The sequence below is a fragment of the Poecilia latipinna genome, unplaced genomic scaffold (genome assembly GCF_001443285.1).
Source record: "Poecilia latipinna isolate Pla-1442-1.1 unplaced genomic scaffold, P_latipinna-1.0 Scaffold1777, whole genome shotgun sequence".
In the NCBI taxonomy this organism is placed as follows: domain Eukaryota; kingdom Metazoa; phylum Chordata; class Actinopteri; order Cyprinodontiformes; family Poeciliidae; genus Poecilia; species Poecilia latipinna.
The window spans coordinates 178,789-206,434 of NW_015114393.1; the positions used below are offsets into that span (position 1 = coordinate 178,789).

The following is a 27,646-nucleotide window of genomic DNA, read 5'->3' on the forward strand; positions in this document are numbered from 1 at the left end:
AGAGCTCAGTAAGGCATTGAAACGTAAAAAGAAAACAAAGAAGCAATTAAAAATATTCGCAAATATTGATGCGGAGGCCGTCATTCTAGATGTCTCCCGCAGGAGGAAGGGATGGGGAAATAAAAAGCACTTCTCTTTGATTTTTTTTTCGTTTGTTCTTCTGAATTCAGGAAAAAAAGTGTTGATATCTCCTCAGTCTGCTTAAAAAGGCTTTTAAAATGATTAATTTTAGAAAAAAAAAAACACTGCAGAAAGACCACCTCCTCCTCTTTCTGGAGAAGGAAAGCAGTTTGATTTTGGCAGCTCTGCACAACTTGACATCCACAGAGAGCTCTCGGCTGCTCTCGTCATAGTAAAAGTCTAGTTAAATTTCTGCACGTTTTAATCCCACTCCTGCCCTTCCCCGCCCCCACGCAGCCCTTCCCCTGCCTGTGATATTTATAAAACACAATCCTCTCCTCAGTTCGTTCATCCTCCTGCTCCTCCTCCGCCAACCCGCCACCACTTCCTTCTCTCCCGCCTGCGCCGGCCGCCCCCCGCCTGGCCTCCTCCTTAAAGCTATACGCGGGTGGTAGAGTGGGAGTGCGGCAGGCCGGTGGAGTTGAAGCCAGTTGTGAAGGTGTTGTACGGGTGGAGGTTGGGCATGCCCACCAGGGAGTTGGGAATCATGGTGATGGTGTTGGGCGTCATGAGCGGGATGTCGTCCGGGGAGCGGCGCAGCGTGAGCGTGTAGTCGGGCAACGAGGCCAGGCGCAGCGCCCCTTCGTTGCTGTTCCCCGCCTCGCACTCGTGGTGCGTCTGGTTCATCTGCAAGGACATGATCTCCTCCTCGGGCGCGTGGTGACCGATGTCGTTGGCGGTGGTCTGGCGCTGCGGGCTGGGCTGCCCGTGGCCGGAGTCCTGCCGCCGCTTGTCCTTGCGGTAATAGAGGGCCGCGAAAGCCAGGACGTTGAGGAACAGCAGCGAGGCTCCCACCGCGATGGTGACGCTGAGCTCCGTGGAGTAGTCCCTCGGGTTGTCGACCACAAGAGGCCCCGTCTCCTCGTCCTCGCTCCAAGAGTCCTTATCCTCGCTGTTGTAGGCGGGCGACATGGGGGGGCGCTTGGTATTGAAGGGCCAGTTCTTCCCGTTGGGCCTCTTGGTGGACACGCTTTTCGGTGTGGTCTCCGGCGGTGGCACTTTGGTGGTGGTAGAGGTGTAGTGGAACAGTTCATGGAGGTTGTAGAGATGGGGCACTAAGTGTTTCCAGAAGGCCACTTTGGTGGCCCGGTAGTGGTCACGCACGCGCGGCTTCAGGCCGATGTGCAGATAGAGCTGGTCCTGGGGATTGTACTTGGACCAGGCCACCTCTTCGAAGCGGTTAGCCTTGGTGTGGATGAACTTGGTGTCTTGGGGAACTGGTTTGTTGGGGTCCCTGGAGACAAGAAAGAGATGAAGCACACAGAAAAATGAGATTCTGACAGTGGATTTAATTCGTAATGATATTCAGGGCTGGAGGAACGAAATGCAAACAATCATTCTTAAAACGTATCACTGTGAGTCAGAGCCTATATTTTGACAAATCTGCCATAATTGTGGCAACAAGTGGAGAACCTTCTAAACCAAAAAGCGAAAACCCCGCTTTCTAACCAAATGCAGTTAAAATCTCGTCCAGGTGTTTTTGCTGCAGGAGGAACTGACACCAATATCATCTCCAAACCTTCTCCCCTCCTCTCTCCCTTTCCTTTCAGCTACCTCTTTGCAGACCTATTATGCCTGCATGTCTCATCTCCCATCTCTTTTTCCTCCCAGATGTTGATCTTATTTCAATTCTGAGGCAGCCCAGCCTTTAAAAGCAGGCCAGAGGCTTTTAAAAGTAAATGCATATGAATAAGTCAGCAGGCTTTAGGGCGCGCGTCAGGAGGCATTTTGTTGTGGATAATCCAATGCTGGTGGAGCCTCTCTGCTAATTGCTCGCGGAAGGCATTGCAGTGTATACTGGCATCCAGTGCACTGATGTAAGGTAGACCATATTAATCAAGACACTAAAGGGAAGTGTGCAGTCATGCTTGTGTGTGTGTGTGTTTGTGTGGATAGTTCTAGAGGAGGATGCAGTACTTCATTTGATCCACAGGGTTCACTGTTCCGCCTCTCACTTTTCAACATGTTGCGTCAAACAGCAAACTACTTCAATTACAGTGAAGCTATTGATTTATCGACTGAATTAACATATAGCAAACTCCAACAATCACACAGCTCTTTGTTGGCGTACAATGTCAGGATTGGGACCTCGGCGCTGCTGTATATTGCTTTTGCTGTGGATTAAATTGCTTTCCGTGGAGGAGCGTGAATCAGAGCTGAATGGCCTTGAAAAACACAATACCCGGCTGCTTGAGGAATGAAAAGCAAGAATCTGTCCCCCCCCCCTTTTTTTTTTTTAAATGTTATGAAATATTCCTTAGTGGGTTGGAGTGCAACGTTGATGGTAACCAAAGTTAAAATTTAGTTAGGGATTTTGGGATATGGTTACTTTGTTCCTCTTTTTTTTTTTTTTATGTGGATCAGGTTGGGAAAACCTCCAAACACAGCTAAGAGAATTAAAAGACAAGCCCGGAGAATTCACCCTCCGTCCTCTCCTCCTCCTGTTTGTTTCTCTGCTGTCAATTTTTATTTTTCAGGTCAGTGCTTCTGGGAGAGGGAGAGAAAGAGAGAGAGAGAGAGGCAAAGCAAATTGAGATGGCTGGAGCTGGATTCCTGGACCTGGGCTGGTGTCAGCAGAGCAGCCCGTAAATAACCTCTTTTATTAGGACCGTAATGATCCCCAATGAATATTGACAGCCAGACTATGATGACTTTGTAGCTGAATATCAGTAATTAAGTTTCAAAGGAGCGTGCGGTGGAGGTAAGGTCATATTGATCTCCCTAAGCGCAACATGCCAGGGAACAGGATGTCAATGGAGCAGCTTGAGATGAGGTTGTCTGCAGCCTGAGCGCCTCATGAATTCTTACATCAGTGGCGCTTCCCTCCCCCTCCTACTCGCACACAAATACAACATCGGTAATGGAGGTCAGAGCTGCCGCCATTGATGGGATTTTCTGTACTTTCCATAACGTGGCAAACCCGTTTTCGCCCAGAGAGTTAAATTAGCTGGTTTGTTAAATAAAATATGAAAATTTCTTGCAAAAGGTACTTGGAGAGATTTCGCAATACAATCATTGAATGCGGGCAGCGAGCGTGTAGTGGTGCAGTGGAGTTAAAAAAGCTCTCTGGTGGCTGGCTGACTGGTTCACTGCAAGTGAAGATGAATAATTTAGGCAACACAAAGAAATCAATGTGGCATCTTTAGTTAATTTGATTTGCCGCATTAGAGAACAACTGGCTGCCTTATCTAATTACACACACATATGCTTGGGTAATTGTTGCAATGTCAATAGCAAACAGGGTACATTCCTTTAAATGCTTTCTCCAATTGCTGCTCAATGTGGGGGGTTTGAGGTCCTGTCTGAATTTTGGGCTTTACGACTGACTGCTTTGAGACCGCTGCGGTTACCCGGCTCTGTCTGGATGTGGGCTTACAGCGATGTGGTCAGATTTGTTCGAATTTTACACAAACATTAGGTCTGAAGTTCCTTAATACACACAGAGAGAGAGAGAGAGAGAGAGAGAGAGAGAGAGAGAAGAGGTGATTATATACAAAAAACCCTCAACAGAATTCATAGTTTCCACATTTTGTCACTTTATAGCAATAAATGTATGTTTTTATTTTTAATATTTTTGATAGACCAACACATATCTGTGAATAAATGTAATTTGCAAGTAAACGATACATGATTTAGAATTTTTAAAAACTAAAAATCAAAGTGTGGATTGCATTTACAGTGAACTCTCTTTATTCTGACACCTCAAATCCAGTGCAATCACAACGCAGTTGGTTAGAAAGAAAGGGACAACTGCAAACCTCCCAAAACACGGCCATTTATCTGAACTAGTAGGCCAGGCAAGCTGATCAGAGAAGCAGCCAAACGACTTATGGTGACACTGGAGGAGCTGCAAACATCCACAGCTTATGTGGGAGAATCTTTTGTTAGGACAACTACGAGTCAATCAGTTTACAGTTTGCAAAATGGAAAAGAGAAGCTGAGGCAAAAGTCACGTCTTAAAACAAAGTAATAAGAAATCCAGTTTGCAGTTTGCCACAGACCATGCAGGGGACACAACGAACACGTGGAAGAAGATGTTATGGCCAACTTGGAGCAAATCCTGTTTCTGCCTACATGCAAAACTCTGTGTATGGTGGAAACTAACACAGCAAATCATTGTAAAACACGTCATCCCCACTGAGAATCATGGGCAGGAGAAAGTCATGAAATATGGTGAGAGGTTTTGGGAAGATGGATGGAGCTAAATATAGAGCAACACTGGTAGAAAGACTGCCAGAGCCTTTACACTGGAGTGGATATTCACCTTCCACCAGGAAAACCTAAACATACTTCCAATGGAATAGTTTTGAGTTAAAGCATATTTATGTGTTAAAATGGCCCGGTTAGTTTACAGTTAGTTATCAGTAAGCAATATGTAACTTAGACATATTTTTTTTAAAAAACCCTGCAATTGTATTTGCAGTAAAAGGTGCAAAGAAGTGACTCAGGAGTCAATTCTTTGCACAGACAAACAGAACATTTTCCAGATTTAGATTTGTAAAAATGTTAAAGCGTGTTGGTTTATCACCTTAAATCTCTATGAAATCCTTAGTTGTAAAGTCACAAAACGTGAAAAGGTTCCATGGCATGAAAACGTCTGCAGCTTCTCACTCTGTTCCACCATAACGAGGTAACCGACAGCCTAATATTGTGCAAGTCTTCAATTTATCTCTGAGCTGACTTGGGTATCGCCTGCTGTGGGATGCATTGTGACATCTTGACACAAGGCAGATGTTAGCAGATGCTTTCACTGATGAGGTTTACGCCACAGATTCTTCTTCTAGTCCCATGAGTTTTTTTTTTTTTAGAGATTTTTTATTTATTTTTTTTAAATTCACAGCCAAATTAATTTAATGTGATTAGGGAAATAGTGTGTACAAAAGTGCCAACTAAGTTTTTAATTAGCATGTAAGGACGCAACACTTTATATAATACCTGTTACATAATGCAGAGCACTGGCCTTTTTTGTGGTCACTTTTTCATTAGTGTGGTTTCATCTAAAACAGATTCAATAAATGATGACAAAAAATCTATAGAGGCAGGTGCAATAAATAATAAATACAAAAAAAAAAAAATTAAATCAAACACTAACCGTTTTGTCAAAAGGCTAAATTTCTAGATTTAATAAGAGAAGAGTATTACACATCTGGGATCTTATTTTGAACCACAGGCATAAAAAGTGATTTGAAAAAATCTGAAAATGGTAAAAACGTCCTGAATCACACCAGGTTTGGTTCATTCATCTCATCAGCATGAATCGCTTCACCAGGACCATGCGGTCGTCACATCTCTTAGCTTCCAAACGCAACGGTAAACATGAGATAAAACTCTTAAAAAAAAACCAAACAAACAAACAAACAAAAAAAAAAACCCGTCAGTGCACATGGTGTTAAGCTCCGGAGAAAACAGTTGCTTTGACTGCGACATGAAGTGATGTCTGCAGTCCTGTTGGGCTTTGAGAGCTTCCTGGCATTAGCTGACAGCATGCTTCTGGTTAGACCTCCCGCCTAATCTGGATGCTCAGCTGGACTCTCTGGCAGAGGACAGGGATTATTACACCCATAAAAGCAAGCGATTTAATAGCCTCTTAGACTTCCTGTCATGTGTTCATATGGCGATGGGTGCTGTTAAACCTCAAACCCCGCTTTCCCTTCAAACATTGCTGACCTGCTGACCCCTGTCCGACCTTGGCCGGCCATGTCTGTGTAAGTCCCACCATGTGTTTGCATCTGTGATTGACGGGGCCGTTTTTCAATGCGTGCGCCTGCCGGTGTGTGTTTGCACCGTTGTCTCGCCACGCAATGATATATTGACCTCTTCAAAAGTCCAGAACTTGAACTCAGGACGTCGGGTTTCAGTTTTACACACCGGCTGCTGATGAATTGCAGCTCTCCAAGCTGATATGAGAAAAAAAAACAAAAACGTTTTGTAGTGTAAGGATTAAACCGCTTTTCTATAAGACGCCACACCTCATGGATGACAGACACGACTCTTGGCTTTACCTACAGAGGACGTGGCGGATGGGACTTGAGCTCATTACCTATTCTAAGCCCTATCTGCAAGCACTGATGTAAAAGGTAGATAAGGGGGAAGAATGAATATCATTTTCTTTCTTTTTTCATTTCCCATGTACCTCCTTCCCCTTTTCATCCTGATGTAATTTGAAGCGCTTCAATGATCATAGACCTAGCCATCACCAAATCTGAAAAGACACGTTTAGGTGCCCTGAGGCTGAAGACGAGAATCTATTTTCACTGCACTCAAGGTCTGTGAAGCCGGAGCGGCGTATAGCTTCTTTATATAAAACAAGACACACACATTAACTTGGCGGCACTGATTTTGATAAGATGCAAAACATGGCAAACATTTTGTGTTGCTGTTGTTGTTATTGTTGTTACTCTTGTGTGACAAATTTAGCCCCTGCGGCTTGTTTACCTACTTACCAGGTAAGACAAAGGAAGAGGCTAATTTTAATTTACATTCCACCACGCGCTTGTGAAGCGCCTTTTTATTCCTGCAATCTGCGTGCATTTCGGAGAAGTGCAACCGACCCGATCCTGCTTGTAAGACCTTGTCTGAGCGCAGCGTCAGGGAACGGCTTCAGCACCTAGCAGGTGAATCATCGGGCTGTGCTCTTTTCCCCTTCATGCGGCTGCACAGGGCTGAGTGATGCGTGGTTCACATTTAATGGCAGCCTTCAGCTCAGCAGGGTAAGTGATGCGGGGTGAGGCGCTGTGACTTTGGCTTATGTGGAAGCGTTAGAGGACACCGCTCTTTTATTGCGGACCCTATCGATTTGTTTGATCAGTTGTGTACAGACAAAGAAAGCACCCCTACTTGCACAGTTTGTCTCTTTTTAATCTCCTGTTTTTTTTAAAAAAACAAAACTATATTTATCCAAATTAATGCACTAAGATCCGCTTCCTGTTTGTCACCCATCCCTGCCAACCTTCTCTTATTACATTCAGCACACAGCGTGGACTTCGATCAATAGCATGCCGGCGCCTTAACAAGCCACACCACTTCCTTACCTTCTGTAATGCAAATCAGGATATTGGCTACAAATCTCCCATCAAGTGAGTGCGTATTTAATGGAGTAGGTAGGTGGCTGCTGGGGGTGGGGGCTGTGCTATTCTCAATGCAATGCCTTCACATGCTGTTGGTACAAGTTGGCCACAAAGAATGACTGAAAAGAATGGGGGATGATCCGGTGAAAGGAGGAAAGGAAGGAAGGAGGTCAGTGACGAGTGATATAACTTTTAGAGCAAAGAAAAAATGCCTGTAGCCTTCTGTGAATGAGGTCAGACGGGAGATGCAACTGATGTTTGAGCCTTGCTTATCCTACGAAGAGAGTGTGCTCAATAGAAAACAAATCTGGCCCTTATAGAAAGCAATTTTTTAAGCCTTTTTTTTTTTTTTTTCAAATGAAAGCCACGAGAAGTCCAATTCAAATTTGGTACAGGGTATGTAGAGGGTATAGAAAACTTGCATAAGGTTCTCTGGTCAATTGAGATCAAAATGAACCTTTCTGGACTTAATAAAAAGTGCTACACAATGCCACTGTGAAACATGGTAGTAGCAGAAGCATACTGTGGGAATGCTACTCTTCAGCAGGAAATTTGAGGAACTTCATGTAAGAAAATGCCGGCTCCAAAACACCTGAAACAGGAGCAAAGTTTCTTTTTACAGGAGGACATCAACACTGGCCAGCCAGACGTACAATAAAATGGTTTGGAGGCATAATGCCTGAGTCAACTAATGACTAAGAAGAACGACGGATAACCTGGAGAAAGAAGGAGAATGAATGAAGGAGGTTATGATGAGTAATAGAACTTCTGAACTTTAGGACTAAGTGCGCACAGGTCCAACGTCGGCTACAAGAGAGACTATTTTTCTGATGATTAGTGAATGCACGACCCTATCGGAATCAACACAGAAACGATCACATGGCCAAAGAAAGAAGAGTCGGCAGGTGGGACCATTATGTGATCCTGACATGGAATTTTGCAGAGGTAAGCCTCTCTCAGTTCTGGTGCTGCACTGAGATGAGTGAGCATCCTTTTCTCCTACTGAAGTAGCAAAACACCTCCAAACACTATTTATCGCCTGACCCTGTAAGTGTGTCCTTTCAGCACTGGTTCAGCTGCAACAAAACACAGGAGCAGACTGTACAGGACCTCAGAGGGGCTTTGTCTACTGTAACTCCCAATACTTTGAGGATCTTATCAGGAGCAAAAGACATGCTCATTTCTCCCAGCACGCCCTCCCCAGATGGTTGTGATGGTTGTGTCACACCTGCAGCTACATTTAAGGCTGCTTAAGTATTTTAAAAGCAATATATTTAAGTATTTTAGCTCAAGAAACTAGAAGAAAATAAAATGTTGTAAGCTTCAATGCAGATAAACGCTTCAGGAGATCAGTTCATTTGAAAATTTCTGCAGCGCTGTCGGATACATCTAAGTAATTCAAGTATTTAGGAAGTATTTACTTTTTATTTTATGTATTCTGTATGAAACAGGGAACGGGGTTTTATGTAAGATGTTGTTCCTGATTGCTACAGGAAAGTGTGCTCCATTGACAAGTTGGAAGAAAACAAATCAGGGTAGCATTAAAGAAAGCCATACGATTTCAAACGGTGAAAGAAGGTATCCTCATCGTATGATACAGAAGTGAACCCATCTGGCCTTCGTAACTAACCCACAACGCCATAGCCATGACGAAGCATGGCGGTGTTATCATCATGCTGTGGGAATGTTTTTCTGAAGCAGACACAAGCTGGTCAGAGTTGATGGGAAGATGAATGGAGCTAAACCTCCACAAGTGCAGAGAGAGAGACTGAGGAATAATCCAGAGGAAGGTAAGGAGGAAGCAATGGATCAGAGTTTTTAGGGCAAAGGCAAAATACCTGTGACTGCTTGCGAGTGAGCTTAGATGCGAGTCGCAGCCGATGTGCAAACACTGCTAATCCTAAAAGAAAAGTATGTTTGATTGATAAGTGGGATGAAAACAAAGGGAAAATGAACTTGCGGCATTGTAAATCATAGTGTAGGCTGTTCATACACACTGTTAGTACTTTTGTTTAGTTGGCAGTCGTTGTCACTAAACCAATCAATACTGCATATTTTATTCCATGTTGCGAATGTAATACATGACCGGATTTCTTTTGTGTGGGATAATGAGAGAGAGAGGGACGGCGGAGCAGAAAAGGAGACGAAGAAGGAAACTGAAAACATGACAGCGCTCTGCTCTTTAACTACCTAGCGAAGCCCTCTGCACAGTATGTGGCACAGCTCACATGGAAAGCAGAGAAAATGAGCACCAGTAGACCAATGTAAAAAAAAAGAAGGAGAAGATAGACCAACACATTTACAACACTGATGATATCTAATGATTGATGTCTGCTGGCTTTTTCATCAGTGGTTTCTTTCCAAAGTGTTCAGATGGTGTTTTTCTTTTGTTTTTTTTTGCACTAATTTGGTTGTACTTGTGTTTGAAAAGCAAAAAAACTGAAGAAAAAAAAATTGAAAAGAAAATGACACATTCGTCAGGAAAAGTTTCCCTATCAATAAAGTAAGCCCAGCTGTGCGCTTCTGTACTAAAACAAAACAAAAAAAGAAAACACTCCGGTCAGGACAAGTAACTTGAAGCCGAATAAATCCACCTAACCCTCAGGAAAGGACAGTCTAACAGTTTAAACGTTTACGTGCCCTCGCTAAGAAGATTTGACAGTGTGCACTCTATGTGTGCTTTTATGCTTCACTGACACAGAGAGGGGGAAAAAAGGCACGGGGAAGGGATTTGCCCTGTAAAAATGACACATGAAAGCCAGGGACAGGAAGAGCTTTGGGGGGCAGGAGATTCGCTGCTATGATACACTCTGTTGACATGCAGCCCAAATGTCTCAACATCGTGTTGCACATGTTCCTACAGCTGATTTAGAGGCAGGGACAGGAAGTACAATCTGGGTCAGTTCACTGCAAACATCTGGAAGGGCAGACAGAGATACTTTACAGATATAGGCAAGATGGTTGCTGGGCCAGGCGAAAGGAGCCAAGGGGAATTCATCTGGGTCTTAATTAAAAGTATGTCCTCCAGAGCCAAACTGGGTTGGGTGGTGTTGGAGCAGAGATCTGTATCCCTCAGTGTGGTCTAAATGAGGGGAATAAACTTCAAAAATGTTAGGAAGAGGTCTCACGCCCCAGTGTAAGAGTCGAAGGTAGATCCCACTCCATGAGATATGGGAATATTAAAGCAGAGGGTTTTTAATGCTGGCGTCTAATGCTAGACTCTTTACCATCTGAGTGCCTAATAGTGGTTTGCATTTTTTCCTCTTTGTCTGGAATGACACCAAGATGACACATCGTGGGTTATATTTGTGCCGTAACATACATGGACTGAGTCTAAAAAAGGTGAGTTTGTCTTGCTTTGTTCGAAGGAAATCCATACAAATGAAATTAGGTTTGTAGTTTAAAAAAAAAAAAAAGTGATACGACTCATTGAAGAATGGTGGGTGCTTGAGATGTCTAAAATCTGGATACATTTTTTCTGATATAGCATTTTTGACTGGATGGGCAGTGACCTCGCTATAGCCCTGCACTGTCTTCTGCTAATTGGAGATTGGTCGCCGAGATAAATGCTTCAGGAGTTAAACCCTGACATCCCCCTTACGGACATTCTCATGACCCCATGACCTAGAAAACCTCCAAAGACAGGTGGCGCCCAGGAGACAACCTGACCCAATTTAACCAAAAATCACCTAATCTGACTCCTTTCAATGACAGGGAATAGCGGCTCTAGTTTAATAACTCCTTATCCTGCCTCAAAGTCTGAGCTCGGCACCCGTGGAGATAACTCATTTCAGCTGCTTTGTGTCCACAACCTCATTCTTTTGGGAATGATCCAAATCTCAAGAGCGTAGGTGAGGGTCAAAATGTAGATGGAGCAGTAAAGCGAAGCTCTGGCACATTGACATTACTGGAGGTGACCCGATTCACATTACGCTAGATGAGAGCCGTGGCATCGCTTTTAGAGGAGCTTTCTCTCATTCTTACTACTTTGCGCTCGGCTGTTAGCCGCTCCGATGCAAGCTGATGGTTATGGCTTAAAAACACCCACAGAACCACATTATCCGCGCATTTCGTCGAAGCAAAGATGAGACCCAGAGGTTCTCAATCCAGTGGCTGACTCACTCCGAATTTGAGTAGGGCAACAAAACTGGATCCGGCCCAGGACTGAACACCATCCTCCATCTGGCCCAGGCAGCAATTTATCATCCGCATCTTATGACCACAGGTTGAGGTTCAATGGAGTGGTAAACCAATAGCTTGGTTTTATTGCTTGGTTCTTCCTGCAGCACAACAAATGCAGGCAGTGCACGCATCAATACATACAAGGCTCCAATCAACTTATCCATCTCCTGCTCCACCCTAGCATCACTTGTAAACAAGACACCATGGTACTTGACCTTTGACCTCACACCTGGAGTGAGCAGTCCAGCTTTCTTTAATCGAAGACCATGGTCCAGCTCCTCTGAGTCAGCAAGCTCGAAGTTTAAAACTGTTATTATTTAGATTAATCAAAAAGTTTCTTAGAACTAAAAAAAAAAAGTACAGTTTCAAAAGAACATAAATTATGCACTCAATTTGTATCTACAAAGACGTATGCGATGTGAAATGATGACTGCCAGGCATCTTTGATTTGATGGACCTTAGTCGTCCCTTCAGACGAGAAAAGCAGCCAGTATCAGTCCATATCGATGCAAGTCTTTGCAGCTCCAGCTTCTTGCTGCAAGATGACTGAATGTAAATGCCCTCTAATTGGACAGCAGGCGATATAGAGACAGATAAAACACAGAACAAGATTTCAGTCAGCATCCCATTCAGGATGGGATCAATACCTATCTGGTAACAGGGATTGTCAAATTAAATTTAAGTTGTTAGAAATGATTACTAGTAGTCAGATGAAATGGCTCGGCTCCGTGATGGGTGGGGGTGAAATTAGGCGTGGTGGGGAGTGAGTCACCCGAGGCACGGGCGATCGACGCCACTAAGGCAAAAGGGATCAATACAGCACAGAGCTTTGATATTCCTTCATGATAGGTCTTTGTGTTTTTTTTTTTGTTTTTTTTTTTTGGGGGGGGGGGAGGCTACAGCACGCTAGAGCAAAGATAAAAACCTATTCTAAACACACACACACACACACACACACACACGCACACACACGCACACACACACACACACACACACACACATATATATATCCAGTCACACACCACATAGACTGAGGTGAACAGAAGGCCACTAACTATTCAGGCAAACTCAACCAAAGCACTCAGCCAAGCACGTACAGCAAAACACAGACTCAGCAGGAACTTTTAATCTTCTTCAGCTTCAATATGTCTCATGTCTTCAGACTGAGACCCAGGACGTCTGGGCAAAATCACCTCTGAACGACCCTCCCCTCCCTCTCTCTGTTTAAAAAAAAAAAAAAATAAACAAATCCTTTTCTGTGCCATGCTATCTATTCAGAGCTGCGTTTCCTCAGCTGCCTCTTTTCTTCAGCAATGACAATTTTGTAACATGGCTGAGATGGGATTTCTATCCGTTACTGTCTATTAATAGCTGAAGCAGTTTGTAATTGTGTCATCACTGGTTTTACTAATTTCTAGGAGCAGCTGCCAGAATGCAGCAATCTGTGGCAAATTGTTAGTGATGTTTGAAGAAAGTCACCCAATTCCTGTCCAATCTCATGAGAAAATCATTTCTCTGTTATCTGCCAGTTTGAGATTTTGTTGGGGCCCTTGGTGATTATTTAGTCCTTATGATGCTTTTGGTAAAAAGCAACTTAATATGGATACCAAAAATAAACAGGTTTTGTGAAATAACGCTGTTTAACATCATAACTGTTACTGCTGCCAATTAGAAATACTGTATTTCAATGAGCTGCAAGCAACAGGCAAGCAAACAACTCAGGTATTGACCTCCAGTCTCGGTCTACTCTTTATTTCATGTTGTCAACAGATTTTAAGGAGATGGTTCATCTTGTTTCTCATAAAAGAGCAATTAAAGCCCTAAAAGAGGTTTAATTATGCACAACTATTAGCCGTTGTCTACCCTGTATCCTTTCTACTGCATAAAAGTCGCAGTAGCCTCTCAATCAGCTAATAAAGAAAAAAAAAAAAAACAGGCCAAAGTTACATTTGAGATTCCCAAACTGGATCACATTTATCAGTTTTCTTCCAAAATACAACAATTACAGAACAATTAAAGATGCTGATTTTATCCAGAATCAATTTTCCATCTCCCTGGGTGTAATTCATTAGTATATACATATTTTTCAATTAAACCCACACTGAGCAAGAACAGCATGACTTACAGGTACGGAATAGCTTCATTATAATTACATGGGAAAATAAGAGCTGCATTATGAGCTAAAGGGCTCAGATTACTCCCAGTGAAATCCTAAAATAAGATGCTAATGTTGCTTCTTGGGAAAATATTTGTTCTATTTTGCTTTTGTTTGCATTATCTGTTATTATCATTGTTTGTCAATTATCAAACTAGAAATGGCAGCAATTTTCATCAGATCTGCTCCACATAGAATGTCCCATGAATGTTGTTTTTACATAAAACTACTTAGATATCTAAACATAAGTACATATACATTTAGAATAACAAAATTACTGATAAATATGAGTGCAATGGTAAATGCATTTGAATGAAAGATTTGTTGTACGGGTCTTTGGGTTTGGGAGAAGGCTTGTACTAAATATCGCATAAGACCCATTGACATGCAAAAACATCGATATGCAGAACTAAACAATCCACAAGCAGCTTAGAAAAGGTAACTAATTAAGGAAAACCACAGCAAAAAGAGTAGAGACAAAAAAAAAACACCATCTAAAGGTAAGCTTCTTTTAGGTTATAGCAAGTAATATTGTGACCTCCACCAGATAATTGACACATATTCATTCTGCATATCTCCAGAAACATTGTTGTGGAAAATGCTTTTTTATGAACCTGTGAGCCGACATCATGTTTGCACTGGATGGTAACCTATTAAAGAAATCGAAAATTATTTACACAAGTAAGCAAGTCAGGAGGCGATGCACCACTAATGCTTGTCTATGTTTATGCTTTTGCATGTGGTAGGCTCTTTTATCCAAAGCCACGTACAAATGAGGATATAAAAATGCAATGAACATTAAAGGTAAACTACTGAGAATGAAACCCACTAGTCAGGTTCTGTCAGTGGTGACAGCATAGAAATAGAGTGGAGGCGTAGAAGAAAATTTATGGGGCGTTCAGGGAAGGTGCTATACGTAGGATGTTCTTCCCATGTGAAACTTCTACTGAAAGGTAAGGAAGTAAAGCAGCACACTAAAACTATAGTAGCAGTTTATTTCAACTCCATTTTATTTATGTTTTTTTTTTTTTTTTTTTTTTTTACAAAACCTAACTTTTCTTTTAGGCAGTTACTCTGAAGGGAAATGCTTATCCGTTCTTGTATCGGTAAGTGTCCAAGACAGGAAGATCATTGGTAGTGCACAGCCCTCTACCTCTATTTTCTGTGTAAATATAAATAACCGCCCAGGCCAACCTGTCTATGGTTTACCGGTACATAAAATAGCATTTGCTTTAAGTGCTGTGACATTTTTGAGACTGGTGTTGTTTTAAGATGATACAAGTCCTGTTTGTGCTTGAACTCTGTTCAATTACCCATGAGCGTCAGCTTCTAGGGCAAACCAGCCTTAATATATATAGATATTAACCGAAGACGTTTGTAGAGTTTTATACATCAACTGATACATTATAACCATTTAACCAGTAATCTCACTTCAAAAATCCCAAACCTGCTTAGGAACGCTAAAGTTTCTCAGTCAAAACCAGAAATGATGAAAGAGAGATGGACTGAACAAAGCTTTGGCTTGGCATTTCTCAACAGCTCTCAGGTATGTTTACCTGTTTACCTGTTTAGTGTTTGTGCTATACACTAAGTAGTAGTCATATTGAATTAAGTATTGACATTCTTTCGGGAGTTGCTGGTATACAACTCCCGGTATGGTATGTATGGTATACATACCAGCAACTGAAGGAAATCTGTTAATGGCTTAAATATATGTGGCTCTGGTGCCATTATTCTGGAAAACCACAAAAATTAACCACTGTTTGCTTTTAAAAATCTGTACTTTAAAGTATATGGCATTCCTTAATTCACTAATGTTATTCAAATCCTCTTATAGCAGCTGACTTGTCTCGCTGTTGTGTTGTCTGCTGTCTTGCTGCAATATCTCACCTCCCACGAGACTTCAAGGTGCATGTTTTTCTTCAGGGAGCTTCAGTAGAAATCTTTTTTTCCATAATGTTGTGAGACACTTACAGTAAAATCTGTGCCTGTCATATTCAAACAAAAGCGGTTTGCTGTGAAGTACAGTCCTTTGTTACTACACTGCAGCCGTTTAGCAGATGTTATGGTGTGTTCATTAAACGTGAGTCAGAATGACATTGTTTTTATCGTCTTACAAACTTTTTAATCTACTTTTTTCTAAAAGAGATATTTTTCAATAATGTCTCACTGTCACAAGAATTTATCTGTTAATGTAAAAGAGAAAGTTTTGCATCATGGCAGTCTGCATCTGTTACTGACAGAGCTCCTATAGATGTTTAGCGACTGACAGAGGATGAGAAGAAAAGTTAAAAATTGTTATGAATTTGGACAACCCTGTCCTCTGCAACACCATGTCCAAAGAGTCAAGTTTCTCTCCTACAACAAGACTGGCCTTCCTAACGATCTTGTTGATCTTGTTAACCCTCAGGCTGCTACCCCAGCTTACAACAGCGAACATTATGGTGCTAGCCACTGCAGATTCATAGAACATCATCAGCAACTTCTAGCTTGGATAGCTGTGCTCTGCTATCCATGCTAGTCACGAATATCAAATGCTAATTGGTATAATTCTATACATCTATCCAATCACTTCCTATACCTGCCTTTATGGGGAAGGGCCCACAAGCCAGTATTCAAAAAGCAAAGTCAGTAATCAGATGTAAATACAGCAAAAACAAAAAAAACTTACCCAGTTTTGGCAAAGTTGGTCCAGTAGGTCATCACGACAGCACTGAGCATGACATCATTCTTGGAGAAGTTACAGGGAAAAAGATCGGTGGGACCAATCATAGGAATTCCAAAGACATACGGCACTTCGTCCCCGTGGGCCGCGTCTGACCACGCAGGCTTCATAAGACTCTGGCAGTGGTGGTAGAAGGCGTAGAAGTAGGTGGGTGAGCCGTAGCGAGCGTGGAGATCAGCAGTCACCACCGACGGCTCCACCCACTGGTGGTCGGTGAAGAGAGCCACCAGCGTTTTTCGCCTAGTCTCCGGATTGTCTCTGTCTGCCCAGTCCGTGTACATGAACTTAATGGTCTCCCTCAGAGTGTCCTTTCCGTCTGGGTATCCGTACAAGCTGTCCACAAAATCCGACACGGAGAAGTCAAAGTCGTTTCCAGACACACCGTCCTCCGAATCCACCACGTTCTCCACAAACCGCAGGCCTTCGCCCTGATTCACCCCCAGCATGATGTCGTAGTTGAGAAACTCGCCCTGCTCCATTAGAATCTCAGGGTCATCTGGAATAACATCCCCATCGATGACGGGTCCAAAGGCCACGTGGTACCTGGCAGGCTGGATGTCCTGCTCCACCAGCTCCCTGGAGCTCTTCTTCCGTAGGCAGTCCACCATGTCTGAGGTGTCGAGGACGTTGCAGCCCACCTTCTCTGCCAGGAGACGGGTGTACTTGACCGGCTGGTAGTTCACGGCCCAGCTGGAGAGTGCGGACCCGCTCTGAATGATAGCTCTGTGGAACAGACCTGGACAAGGGCACAGACAGAAGAGATAGGAGGATGTTTAATGTGTCATTATTAAGGATGATGATTCAGTTATGCACTGCATTACATGAGAGTTGTTAATTTTGTTGCTGCCATGATCAAAAGCGGGCTGTCAGCCACACTGCAGATAAGAATAACAAAGGCCAGACAGAGCAAGTCCTTGTTGCCACACAGAACAATAATGGAATCATTGTTGTAATAATAAATGTGCAGATGGCCTGGCCTCACAGACAGAAGGAAGATACAGCAATCTGTCTGTCCTGCTCTCTTCCTCCTTTCATTGTCGCATGCTCTTTTGGAAATGCTAGCAAACGCTGCTAGTGCTAATGGATGCATTTATCACCGTGGAATGACTCAGTTCACGTTTGACCAGTCTATATATCAGTACATGTTGAAATTGTTCTCTATGTGTTTTCAGAAAAAAGAATATGCGAGTTACAAGTCTAAAATTGTGCTTTAATGAATCTCTGTTAAGCACAGAATAATGTAAGAAAGATCTCCATCCATCCATCCATTTTCTGAACACCCTTGTCCCTCAGTGGGGTCGGGAGGGGTGCTGGTGCCTATCTCCAGCTAACGTTCCGGGCGAGAGGCGGGGTACATCCTGGACAGGTCGCCAGTCTGTCGCAGGTAAGAAAGATCTGATTTGTCTAAATATGTAGAATTCAGAGCTAGTATCCTATGCTGCAGTCTACATTAAAACAAATAAATAAATAAAAGCACCAAGAAAACAGCTTCTTAATCTTGCACACTCACCAGAGTCACAATATTGCCTTAGTGTACTCAATGTGTACTTGCAAATAAGCAACACATAGTATATTCAATATGCGACTGTCAGGAAGGTTTTTCTTTCTTTTTGCCTTGTGGTGTTCCCCCTCTGGTCTGCCATCCTGTGCAGACACCAATGTTGGAAAAATCAACAATGCACTGTGTGAATTCCCAGTTTTAAAGCAAGTCTGGAGCACCCACACTGCTTAAGTACTGACTACAGTCAACAACATTTAGGCTGTTGTTCAAAACTTTTCACGTTCTGATTGTTTATTTACCTCCATTAAAAACCCTGCTGTGCAACCTGTTTTTTTTATTATAGCCTAATAACATTACCTTAAAAGTGTCTTTAATGATGTAATTTTGGGCTTTGTAAGGCAAACTTTTAAAAACAGGAACACACTTGTAATTTTCTCATTCATCAGCGGTGTAAGGGCTTATTACACAAAATGTTCAACTTTTGAGTAAAGGGTTTGCTGTAGTGTCGGTATAAAAATCTGTTAAAACAAACAGCTGCATGTTGAACGCTGGCAGAGAGCGAGAAATCCATTTCATGAATTTTGATACTTGCTATTTTTTTCCTTCATCTACTCTGACCAAAGCATCTTAATTGAAAACTCTCACCTTTTTGGTCTGTAAACATGTAAACTAACAGCCTATTTGTTGTTTCAATAGCAAAAGGTCAAATATGGGTTAGTAACATATGTTTCAGTGTTATGATGCAAATAATACTTAAAATCTTTTTTTTACATTTTGCACTGGATTCAAAATTACTGAGCAAATAAGGAGTCAGTGCCATATTTTTCTTTTGCTGTCAGTGTTTATTACGTGGTTTGCAGAGTGTCCAACAGGCAGAACTTAACATGTGAACTACACCCCGCACTCAAACCTACTAAACCCTTTATGGTTGAATCTAAAAACAAGATTTAAAACACAAAAAATAAAAGCAACATTTTAAACCAGAAAACTGTAGTATAATTTGCTCCAAGGTTAAAGGGATTAAATATGAGACATCAGCCTACATTCTATTTTTAAACATATTTCCACAGCATGACAACGGAGATTTAATTGAGTGTTTTTGGATAATGATAAACGGGGAGTTAAAAAGTTGTCTGTTAGCTGGCAAGAAGTGCAACTTAATCAGATGCAATGGACATTTACTGATTCAACACATATACCAGATTGAAAAAAAACCCCAGAACATTCTTTTTTCAATAACAACACAATTTACAAGTTTATTATGCAAGATTGGTTTTGTTTATTACCAATATCATTGTTAATGAACACATGTTGTGACATTATTCATAATCTTGGCATGTTTGCAAACTTGCTTCATAGGTCTTATTACCCTTTTTTGTCCATATACATGGCAGAGATGAAGATTTAAACAGTACCGTTATGTCCTAAGCTACAGGGAGAGCCCAGCTGTATAAAAAAACCTTCTTGGGGACTGTTTTCTCTCTAATGATGGTTTGGGTTTTTCCTTGCAATGGCAATGCATTTTTCAGGGTAGCATAAATTGGATGAACCTCACTGTAACTAAAGACACATTCTGCATTTTGAGGTCATAACACACACACACACACACGCAAACAATCCCACTCAAGCACATCCTGACGTGCACAGAGTGGCTCTGCAAGGGATACACTTTACATCACTTTTTTTTTATTTTGTGTTTTTAACCTGAAAGATTTTAAATTCTGCAGAACCTGGTGGGTGGGTTTCTATAAATAAACTGACTCTTACTCACTACACTTGCAGTAAGAACTGAACTGCACCTTTTCATCTGGTTATGCAGACTGCTGGCACACAATGAAAAGCCAAACTGAAACAGAAAGCTAGGTTCTATTGGCTCTATGTGGCAGAAATATATACATGTTGAACTACAAAGAACTTTTATTATGCGACTCTCCATGTTGGTTTTGTGCTCCTGAGTGGGTGGGTTTTGTAGAAAAACCATGGCTCTGAAATCTACAGCTCAATGCAGTCCTCTCGTGATTAAAATTACAGTGCCTTGCATAAGTGCTCACATTACGTCGCATTTTGTTGGATTACAATCACAAATTTCAAGGTATTTCAACTGAGTTTTATGCGATAAACAAGGTCAAACATAATTGTTAAATGGGATAAAAATGAAACAGAGCTTTCAATTCTTTTAACAATTCTTTATCCAATGTCATGAAGTGGTATGGTTGGTGGTGGTGAGGAGAGACGCAGAGAACCCAGGTATGGTGAAGATGATGAAATTTAATGAAGATCTCACAGTCCAGGACAGGCAGCACGTTAGCACACAGCTAATACCGGTAGCGACTGACAAAGACTGACACATGAAACCTCAGGACTATACAGTTCTACTGAGGAAACTGCGAACTGACGTAGGACACGAAGAATGAGGAATGACGCTAACAACGACGAGGATCTGACAAGAGACGGAGACTACAGGTGGACTTAAATACACACGGGGTAATCAAGGGGACGAGACACACCTGGGAGACAAACGGGGAGGACAGGACAGAGACTCACAGGGAACAGCACTACACAGAAAAACTCAAAAATAAACACACAAACACAGATCGTGACATCCAATGCCCCCAATTAAATCCCAGTGCAACCAGCAGCCTTTAGAAATCTCCTAATAGGGTTTATCTGTGCGTGATTTAATCTCAGTATAAATGCAGGTGTTCTGCGAAGGCCTTAGAGGTTTGCCAGAGAACATCAGTGAAGTGTATCATGAATACCAAGAAACACATTACGAGTTTTGTATACAATCTTGAAAAGGTGCGTTTTAGTGTTCAGATGGGATGCACTCGTATATCTGGCAACTTGAAATCCACTCGCATCTTTCTTCTTGATATGCTTAACTGGATTATTAAGCATGATTTTAATGACTTCAGACAAAATTAAACAAGTCATGAAAAAAACACTCCATCCGTAAGACAAATGGAAAATATTTGATTAGGTGGCGAACAATTAGCATTCAAACATGCCGGGGAATTTTCTCTGTTTGTGATATTTCACTCTCAGTGTGGGTGGGCACGTTGAGATCTTTGTGTTTAGGAGGTAAACAGCTGATTTAAGTGCTCAATACATCACTTTGGTAGACCTAATCAGAGGCGGCGGGGGGCTTATTTCATCTCGGCGAAGACGAAGTGTTTATTTACATATCTATTTACAGATATTTGCTTACAAAGAGTAAGAAGGATTATTGTGTCTGAGTTAGCAAAGTGTGCTCAGTGAGTATGATCGTGTGTTTTTCAAGAAATATTTTTAGGTTAGAATATGACTTCACTGAATATGACTACAGATCCACGAGTAAACATAATATCTTTTTTTTTTCACCGATCCCCAAAGTGAAGGATTATTAGATTTCTGCATCATGCGTTTCTTTCTTTACGGATGAGACCATTAGCCTTCTGTGTCCTGCCCCGAAAGTGCCCTTCAAGCTGTCCCGTGGTTGCGCATCTCAGCAGGATGGCGGCCCTGTACCACGTCCCAGAGAGCGGAAGCAGATGTCGGGGGTTTCACCCACTTGAAAGCATTAGAGGGGGCAGACCTAAGATGAAAGATGGACGCTTGGAGGCAGAGCAGGGGGGAGCAAGGGGTTTTAATCCTGCCATCCCTCCCATCCCTTCCCCTTTTCCCCTCCCTCTCTCCTCCCAGGGCTCTTTACTGGTATTGCCTCTCTTTGCATTTCAACTCATATTGCGAGGGGTGATGGGGGGGCAAACAGAGGCAGTCGTAGATTCGGGAAGCCAGTCCTGAATCCAAATGTCTGCGAGCGATGCCACAACTACTTCTAGACCGTCTTTGATCAGAAGTTGCTGTAGGAAAACCGCTTCCCGCTGAGAAGCTCCTGTTCCTGCGATTGCCAAGGCGATTTGACAAACATACGAATATCAAATCTGTTTTTGCCGCAGCTCGAAGAGAGATGCGTCCGTGCGACTTGGCCCATCCCATAGCTACCTGCACCCACAAACCACCAGATGGTCGGCTGAAGGAGGAAGCTGCAGCCAGGGTGACACCGCTAGATTTATTTCCGCTCCGGCTGATGAAAGGCCAGGAGAGTGGCTGGGCTTTTACTATTGTTTGTCAAGAAACATATAAATCCAGCACACATGAGCTGTCAGTGCACCGATAAATATGTATTAGAACTGTGTGTGATGAGCCCCACGGTGATAGGAAGCTCACTGGGGAAGGTCAGAGAGAGAGTGGGGGGAGAGCGCAGGCTTTATCACCCACTGAGGGAATCCACTAATTATCCACACAGGGAGGGGAGCGCGCACATGTGCACGCGCTCCGACTTTGATTGATGATCCGCGCGGAGATGAGGCATCGGCTGACGGACGGTAGGCGTCACCATGATGAGGGTTAACTATTTGTGACGTTGTTTTGTCTCCCTCTGACACCGAGGTAGTAAATGATTTCTCACTCAATATCCAAATGAATTAAGCCGATAAGGCAGGAAGCAAAAACAATCAGCATGCGTGTCACATTCATTTTCTTTTCTTTCTTTTTTTTTTGGGGGGGGGGGGGGGGTAAAAGCAACAGATAGCCTTATCGCTATCTGCCTGTGTTTGACATGCGAGTGCCTGACACCGAAACTGTGAGCAGATCCATCAAGCCGCAGCGTCGCAGGCAGATTGAGGTCACGCTGAATTATGACTACAGCTCCGAGGTAATCACTCATTGGGGCTTCGGCTTAAATGCTGCTGCGGTTGCCCTGCAGCCGCCTCTGTGCTGCGGTTTGCTGACCTCGACCGTTCTGCCCCCGCGCTGGACACCTGTTAGTTTCGAGGCTTGGAATGGAGGAGGAAATTCACAGATGAAAGCCGAGGAGGAAAAAAAAAATAATAAAAAAGAATAGCTTGACCTTCTGGTGGGGATGACCACTGCACTAGTTAAAGAGTCACGCAGACGTTCATCCGGAGGTTCAAAAATGTGATTAGATCTCGCTCTGACAACAACAATATGGACTAAGTGGTGATACTAATGAGCTGGCAAAGTTGCATCAATGGAGAGGGAATAACAGGATGTGGCAACCACTGTGCAAAGGTTCAATCTGTGCTAATGGACACGGATGCTGCCTGTTTGCATTATAAATGATTGTCCGTTTTAATCTGTGACAGCTGGTGATGCACTAAGCTGTGTGCTTTATTATTCCGTCTTGGTAATATACCTGACAGTAAAATGCAACCTGTAAAACGACTTGTTATGAAGAATAATACAATTACATAATTGTGACACTGGTTAGATCGATTTGAAATGTTGGATTAGGTAAGTGATTGTACTGTAACGTCTAACAGAGAAAAAATATGTACAGTGGTAGGAAAAAGCTACAATCTTGATACAGATTAAAGGCATAAGACCGACTTGTCTGGAAATACAAACTTACTTTAGATATAGTTTGTAAACATGTCATGCTTTTTTCCCCTCTTTATTTTACTATTCTGCTCATTTTTATTGAATAGAGAAGAAATCAACCCACACGCCTCTGGTGAAATCAAGAGGAAGAAAAAAAACAATTTAGAGCTCTTTTATATATTTCCATTTTCAATTTTCTTGATTTTCTCCCTCTTCACTTTTAATCACGTTAGCCGTGTTTCCACCAACTTTTTTATGCACATTTTGAAGTATTGTATTAGAAATGGTGATAGAAACAGCAAAATTAGAAAAAAAATAAATAAAATCTCAAATTTGCAACAACAGTTTTACACCCCATAGAGGTAATTTTTAGATTTTCTTAAAATGAGTTATTATACCAAAGGGGAAATGTTTGCTGTATAAGTTCTGACATAGCAAACTTTCCTATCCACTGGTGGGTCAGTTCCTTAATTTAGTCCAAGCCTTTTTTATGGAGGAAAAAGCTGCCAGACTGGGATGCCTCTCACCAGTCACCCCAGGCTGGGATGGGATTGGTGAAACTCTTCCATCAACTGGTCGTGGTCGAAGGCTCTGAACATTTCTAAATTCAAACCTCCAGCACAAAGGTTTAGAACCATCTGTTTTTTGTTTTTTTTGCCTGTTCAACTTCTACAACTTGTTTGTTACAGGAATGTGCAACGTCAGCCTCGGATGAAATTACCCTCTCACATGCCCAATTCACATGTCCTACTCTCTATTTTGTGCAACATTTCAAACGCTCACTTAAAATTTGTAAAACAACTGGATGGAGCTCCTTGAACTTTATTGGTTTTTATGTAGGTGAGTGAAATGAAAGCCCATGCCCACTGTACGGGCTGGTAATCATGAACCACATAGGTCTAGATAGGGATCTGGAATAGACTCATTTTCCCTTCAACCATTTTCAGTGATCATTTCAATTGTTTGTATTTATTTAGCATTGTCTTCTCTTTTAGGGTACTTTGGCTTCCTACCACAATCTAAAAACAAACACTGCCCTCTCTAAGTTGACCTTAGGTGAGTATGTGTGTGTATGACTGATTGCCCCATGTGTCTCTGCGTTGCCCTGAGATGGACTGCCGACCTATTCGAGGTGTACCCCGCTTCATGCCCATTGACCACTGGAAATTAGAACCAGCCCCTCTGCAACCTGGTAAAGATTAAGAGGATATAGCAAATGAATGGATAATATCAGTGAGAAGTTTAAAATTCAACTAGAAGTAGCAAGATCTTCAACAAGTGACAAGAAGGCTGAACAGAAAACAACAAAGTTGCTGTGTTTTTTTTTTATGCTTGTGAACTTTCAATCTTTGTCTTGTTGGATTTTTTTAAACCTCAAGAGTAAAGTTTAGGATGTATCAGCACACACAGCCTGCTGTTTTTCATAATGCCACCATAAAATGTCTTCTGCTGTCTGTGATCTCATCAACTAAAATACACACAAAGCAAATCAAGCTTTTTAAAAGGCATTATTTTGTGAAATCCTACTGAGGAAGTCCATACTTCATTACCCAGCTGTGTTTTATTGCCGATGGACATTTCTTGATGAAACAAAACACGCCATGCATTTGTAACTTAAAAGACATAAAAAATAAATAAATAAATAAAAAAATAACACAGCAACGAGAACATGTATTTTTCAGCTTTTTAATGTCGTACGCCTACATTTTTTCCCCCTTTCCGCTCTGCACCTTGTGGTGTCTATCAAATCCTCACCGACTCCTTTCCAAAGGGGGGCCACACTGAGTCCCTCCCTGCTGATTATTAGACATAAGCCTGCGTTCAGCGGAGCTTGAATCCTCTGAGCCATCTTACCACCAGCATCTCTTCGCTGCAAGCAAATCTCCGCAGACCTGTGGACTACACACAGAGCCCCTCTGTGGAAAACATTTCTCTCAAACTGGGCTAGTGCTCAGTTGAGCACACTCGATAAATGTTGCCATATTTTACTCAAGTTCTTTCTGAGCAACTTCTCCTCCTAAGCTCTTATATCCTTACAGGAATGCAAAGTGTCACAGATTTTACTGCCATTCGAGAGATGTTCCAGCTTCTTTAACCCCCGTGTGAAAAATGTGAGGCCGTCCAGGACATAAATAATTATGAAATGTTCCTTGTTGTATATTCTTGCCCCCCTTTTGAAATCTCATAGCACAGGGTTAAAACTGCTGTCTCCATGGCTACCGCCTACAGGCTGAATCCACTTAAACACAAGTGCCTCTGGTCTGATCATGCATTAGGCTGCGGGTAATTTCACACTGGTCTGGCAGTCTCCAACAACACCTACATTGTTTTTCGCTTCCATTAAAATTTCCACCAAACACTGAGCTTGTCAACTTCAAAGCGATGCTGATGAAATCAGGGAGAAAAAAGCAAGCTGCACACTTCTTTGTGAGTGTCATTGTAAATGCTCCTCAATCTCCTAAGATTTAAGGGGAAACAGTGGCAGTACCCACGTAGTCATACCCTCTGAACTTTCTGCTTTTCTCATGTCGGAGTCACAAACTTCAATGTATGTATTTTATGAAGACTGTCGGGAATAGTCCAGCCCCGTGTATCGGTTTGTTGTGAAGTGGAAGTAAAATAATCCATGCAACCAGTTATCATCAGAAGGCAGCCATGTTTAATTTAGTTTTATAGTCTTATAATTTAGTCTTAGAACTTTTAGGGTATAAAACAATACCTAGAAGTTGAACATTTCTGTTTAATCTGCCCACGGGAAAACAAAAGTATTATGCAACTACAAAACCTTTCCAGACGTACCTACACATACAGGCAATAATAAGAGAAGCAACCAAAATAGGCCCATGATGATGTGATAATGTTGTAGAAGTGGCAGAAATCCTGTCAAAAAGACAAATATTTGCAGTGTAGTTCACAAATCTGGCCCTTACAGAGGATACACATTGCCTCAATGCATGTAAAGGTCATAGCAAGCCTGAGAAACAAGACAGAGTATTTAGACGACACCAGTCTTGAGCTAACTGGCCAACATATGAAATGCTACATGTATCATCAAGCTGTGGGGTTATTTTTTTAATCAGGAGATACAGGCAGGTTGGTCAGAGTAGACAGATGGAGATAAGCACATACCAAACCTGCAAAAAAAAGTATTCTATGTAGTGGAGGTTCACCTTTGAGCATGGCAACAACCCTAAAAGATTCAGTCAGAGCTACAATCCAGTGGCTTAGTTTAGGCTTCCTCAACTGGCGGGTTTGACTTGAAAGATGGTTCGGGGACCTGATCTTTTACAAAACATGGGAAATGGGTATGAATAATTTTGCAAGGCATTCTAAGGTCAAAACGCACCAGAGGCCTAAATGTTCCTGAGCATTCAATCTAAACCTGTTTGTTTAGATTTTTGCTTAGATAAAAGTCATGTGCTATTTTATTCTGATGTTATTGGTACTGTCATGTGTTTACTCTAAAACAGATTTACCCTGGAAAGGTTTCATAGCAGTTGGTCCAAAAGAATAGCTGCCAAAAATCCGTCGTCCTCAATAAACTCTGGGCTAAGGTGGGCATTTTTTGATCTGTACAAAAATAACCACCTTTGCCCAAGTTGTTGGGGAAAAAAAAACTAACTTTTTCTCTCTTTTTTAGCCTCTTTCACTCACAGAGACATGGTAGCAATGCTTAAGCTGAAGAGTGTGGGGTTAGAAACATAGGGACTGCCCCTGCTTGTATTTTATCTCACCCATAAAGAGGCAGTGTCTAAGGGGCCAGTGTTTTCATCTATCAGTGTGAGACATGCTTCATGCCAACCCTATATAATGCTGTTTGAAGCTGTTGGGTCTTCTGCTCTACCCTCAGTAGAGACTGCCTGCTTGCCTGCAGGCTGTGGCTTAGACCAGATAAAGAGTTTGATCCATGAGGGTGGGTGGTTGGAAGAGTGAGGGAATGGAAAAGTAGAACAGAAGAGGAAGAGAGGGCAAAGAGAAGAGAGGAAGGGATGAAGGTATTAGTGAAGAAGGGAGAAGGGAATGGGTAAATCGCTTGAGGAGGAAAAAGGAGGTGCGAGTCGGAGAGGAGAAGATAAAACTGACCCCATTGATAGGCTGCACCCAGGTTTGAGGATCGATGAGCATCTGAGCCAAGCAAGTGTGATATCTCCTACTAATCATGCAGTGACATCCGCCGCTCAATACCACACACTCCAGGCTCCATCATCACACACACCGACCCCCCTCTGGTTGTATGCACAGCTCAACAGAGCAAGCGCTCCTTCTTGAACTCACAAGTCTGGCTGTTAATCCTGGGCATGTGCACGACACCTGAATCGCACCTTATCTGCGGACTACTTCTCAGAAATTCATTTGCCTGGCACAGGCGCGGGTGAGGCTTACTAAACAGCGGGACATTTCAGATTAGAGCACGTTTTGTTGTCATTTGCGGGCAAAGCAGATTAGGTTGAAAT

The 27,646-nt window shown here is 42.3% G+C and overlaps 1 protein-coding gene across 1 annotated transcript in view; it reads right to left on the minus strand.

Moving 5' to 3' along the window:
- Positions 1–558: 558 nt before the first annotated feature.
- Positions 559–27,646, minus strand: part of nlgn3a (neuroligin 3a) — a 66,984-nt gene continuing 39,896 nt past the window's right edge. The window contains exons 3-4 of the mRNA XM_015061087.1: positions 16,256–17,045; positions 559–1,414 (exon numbers count right to left, since the gene is read on the minus strand). Coding sequence (XP_014916573.1) covers positions 559–1,414; positions 16,256–17,045 — 1,646 coding nt within the window. The remainder of the gene's footprint in view (positions 1,415–16,255; positions 17,046–27,646) is intronic.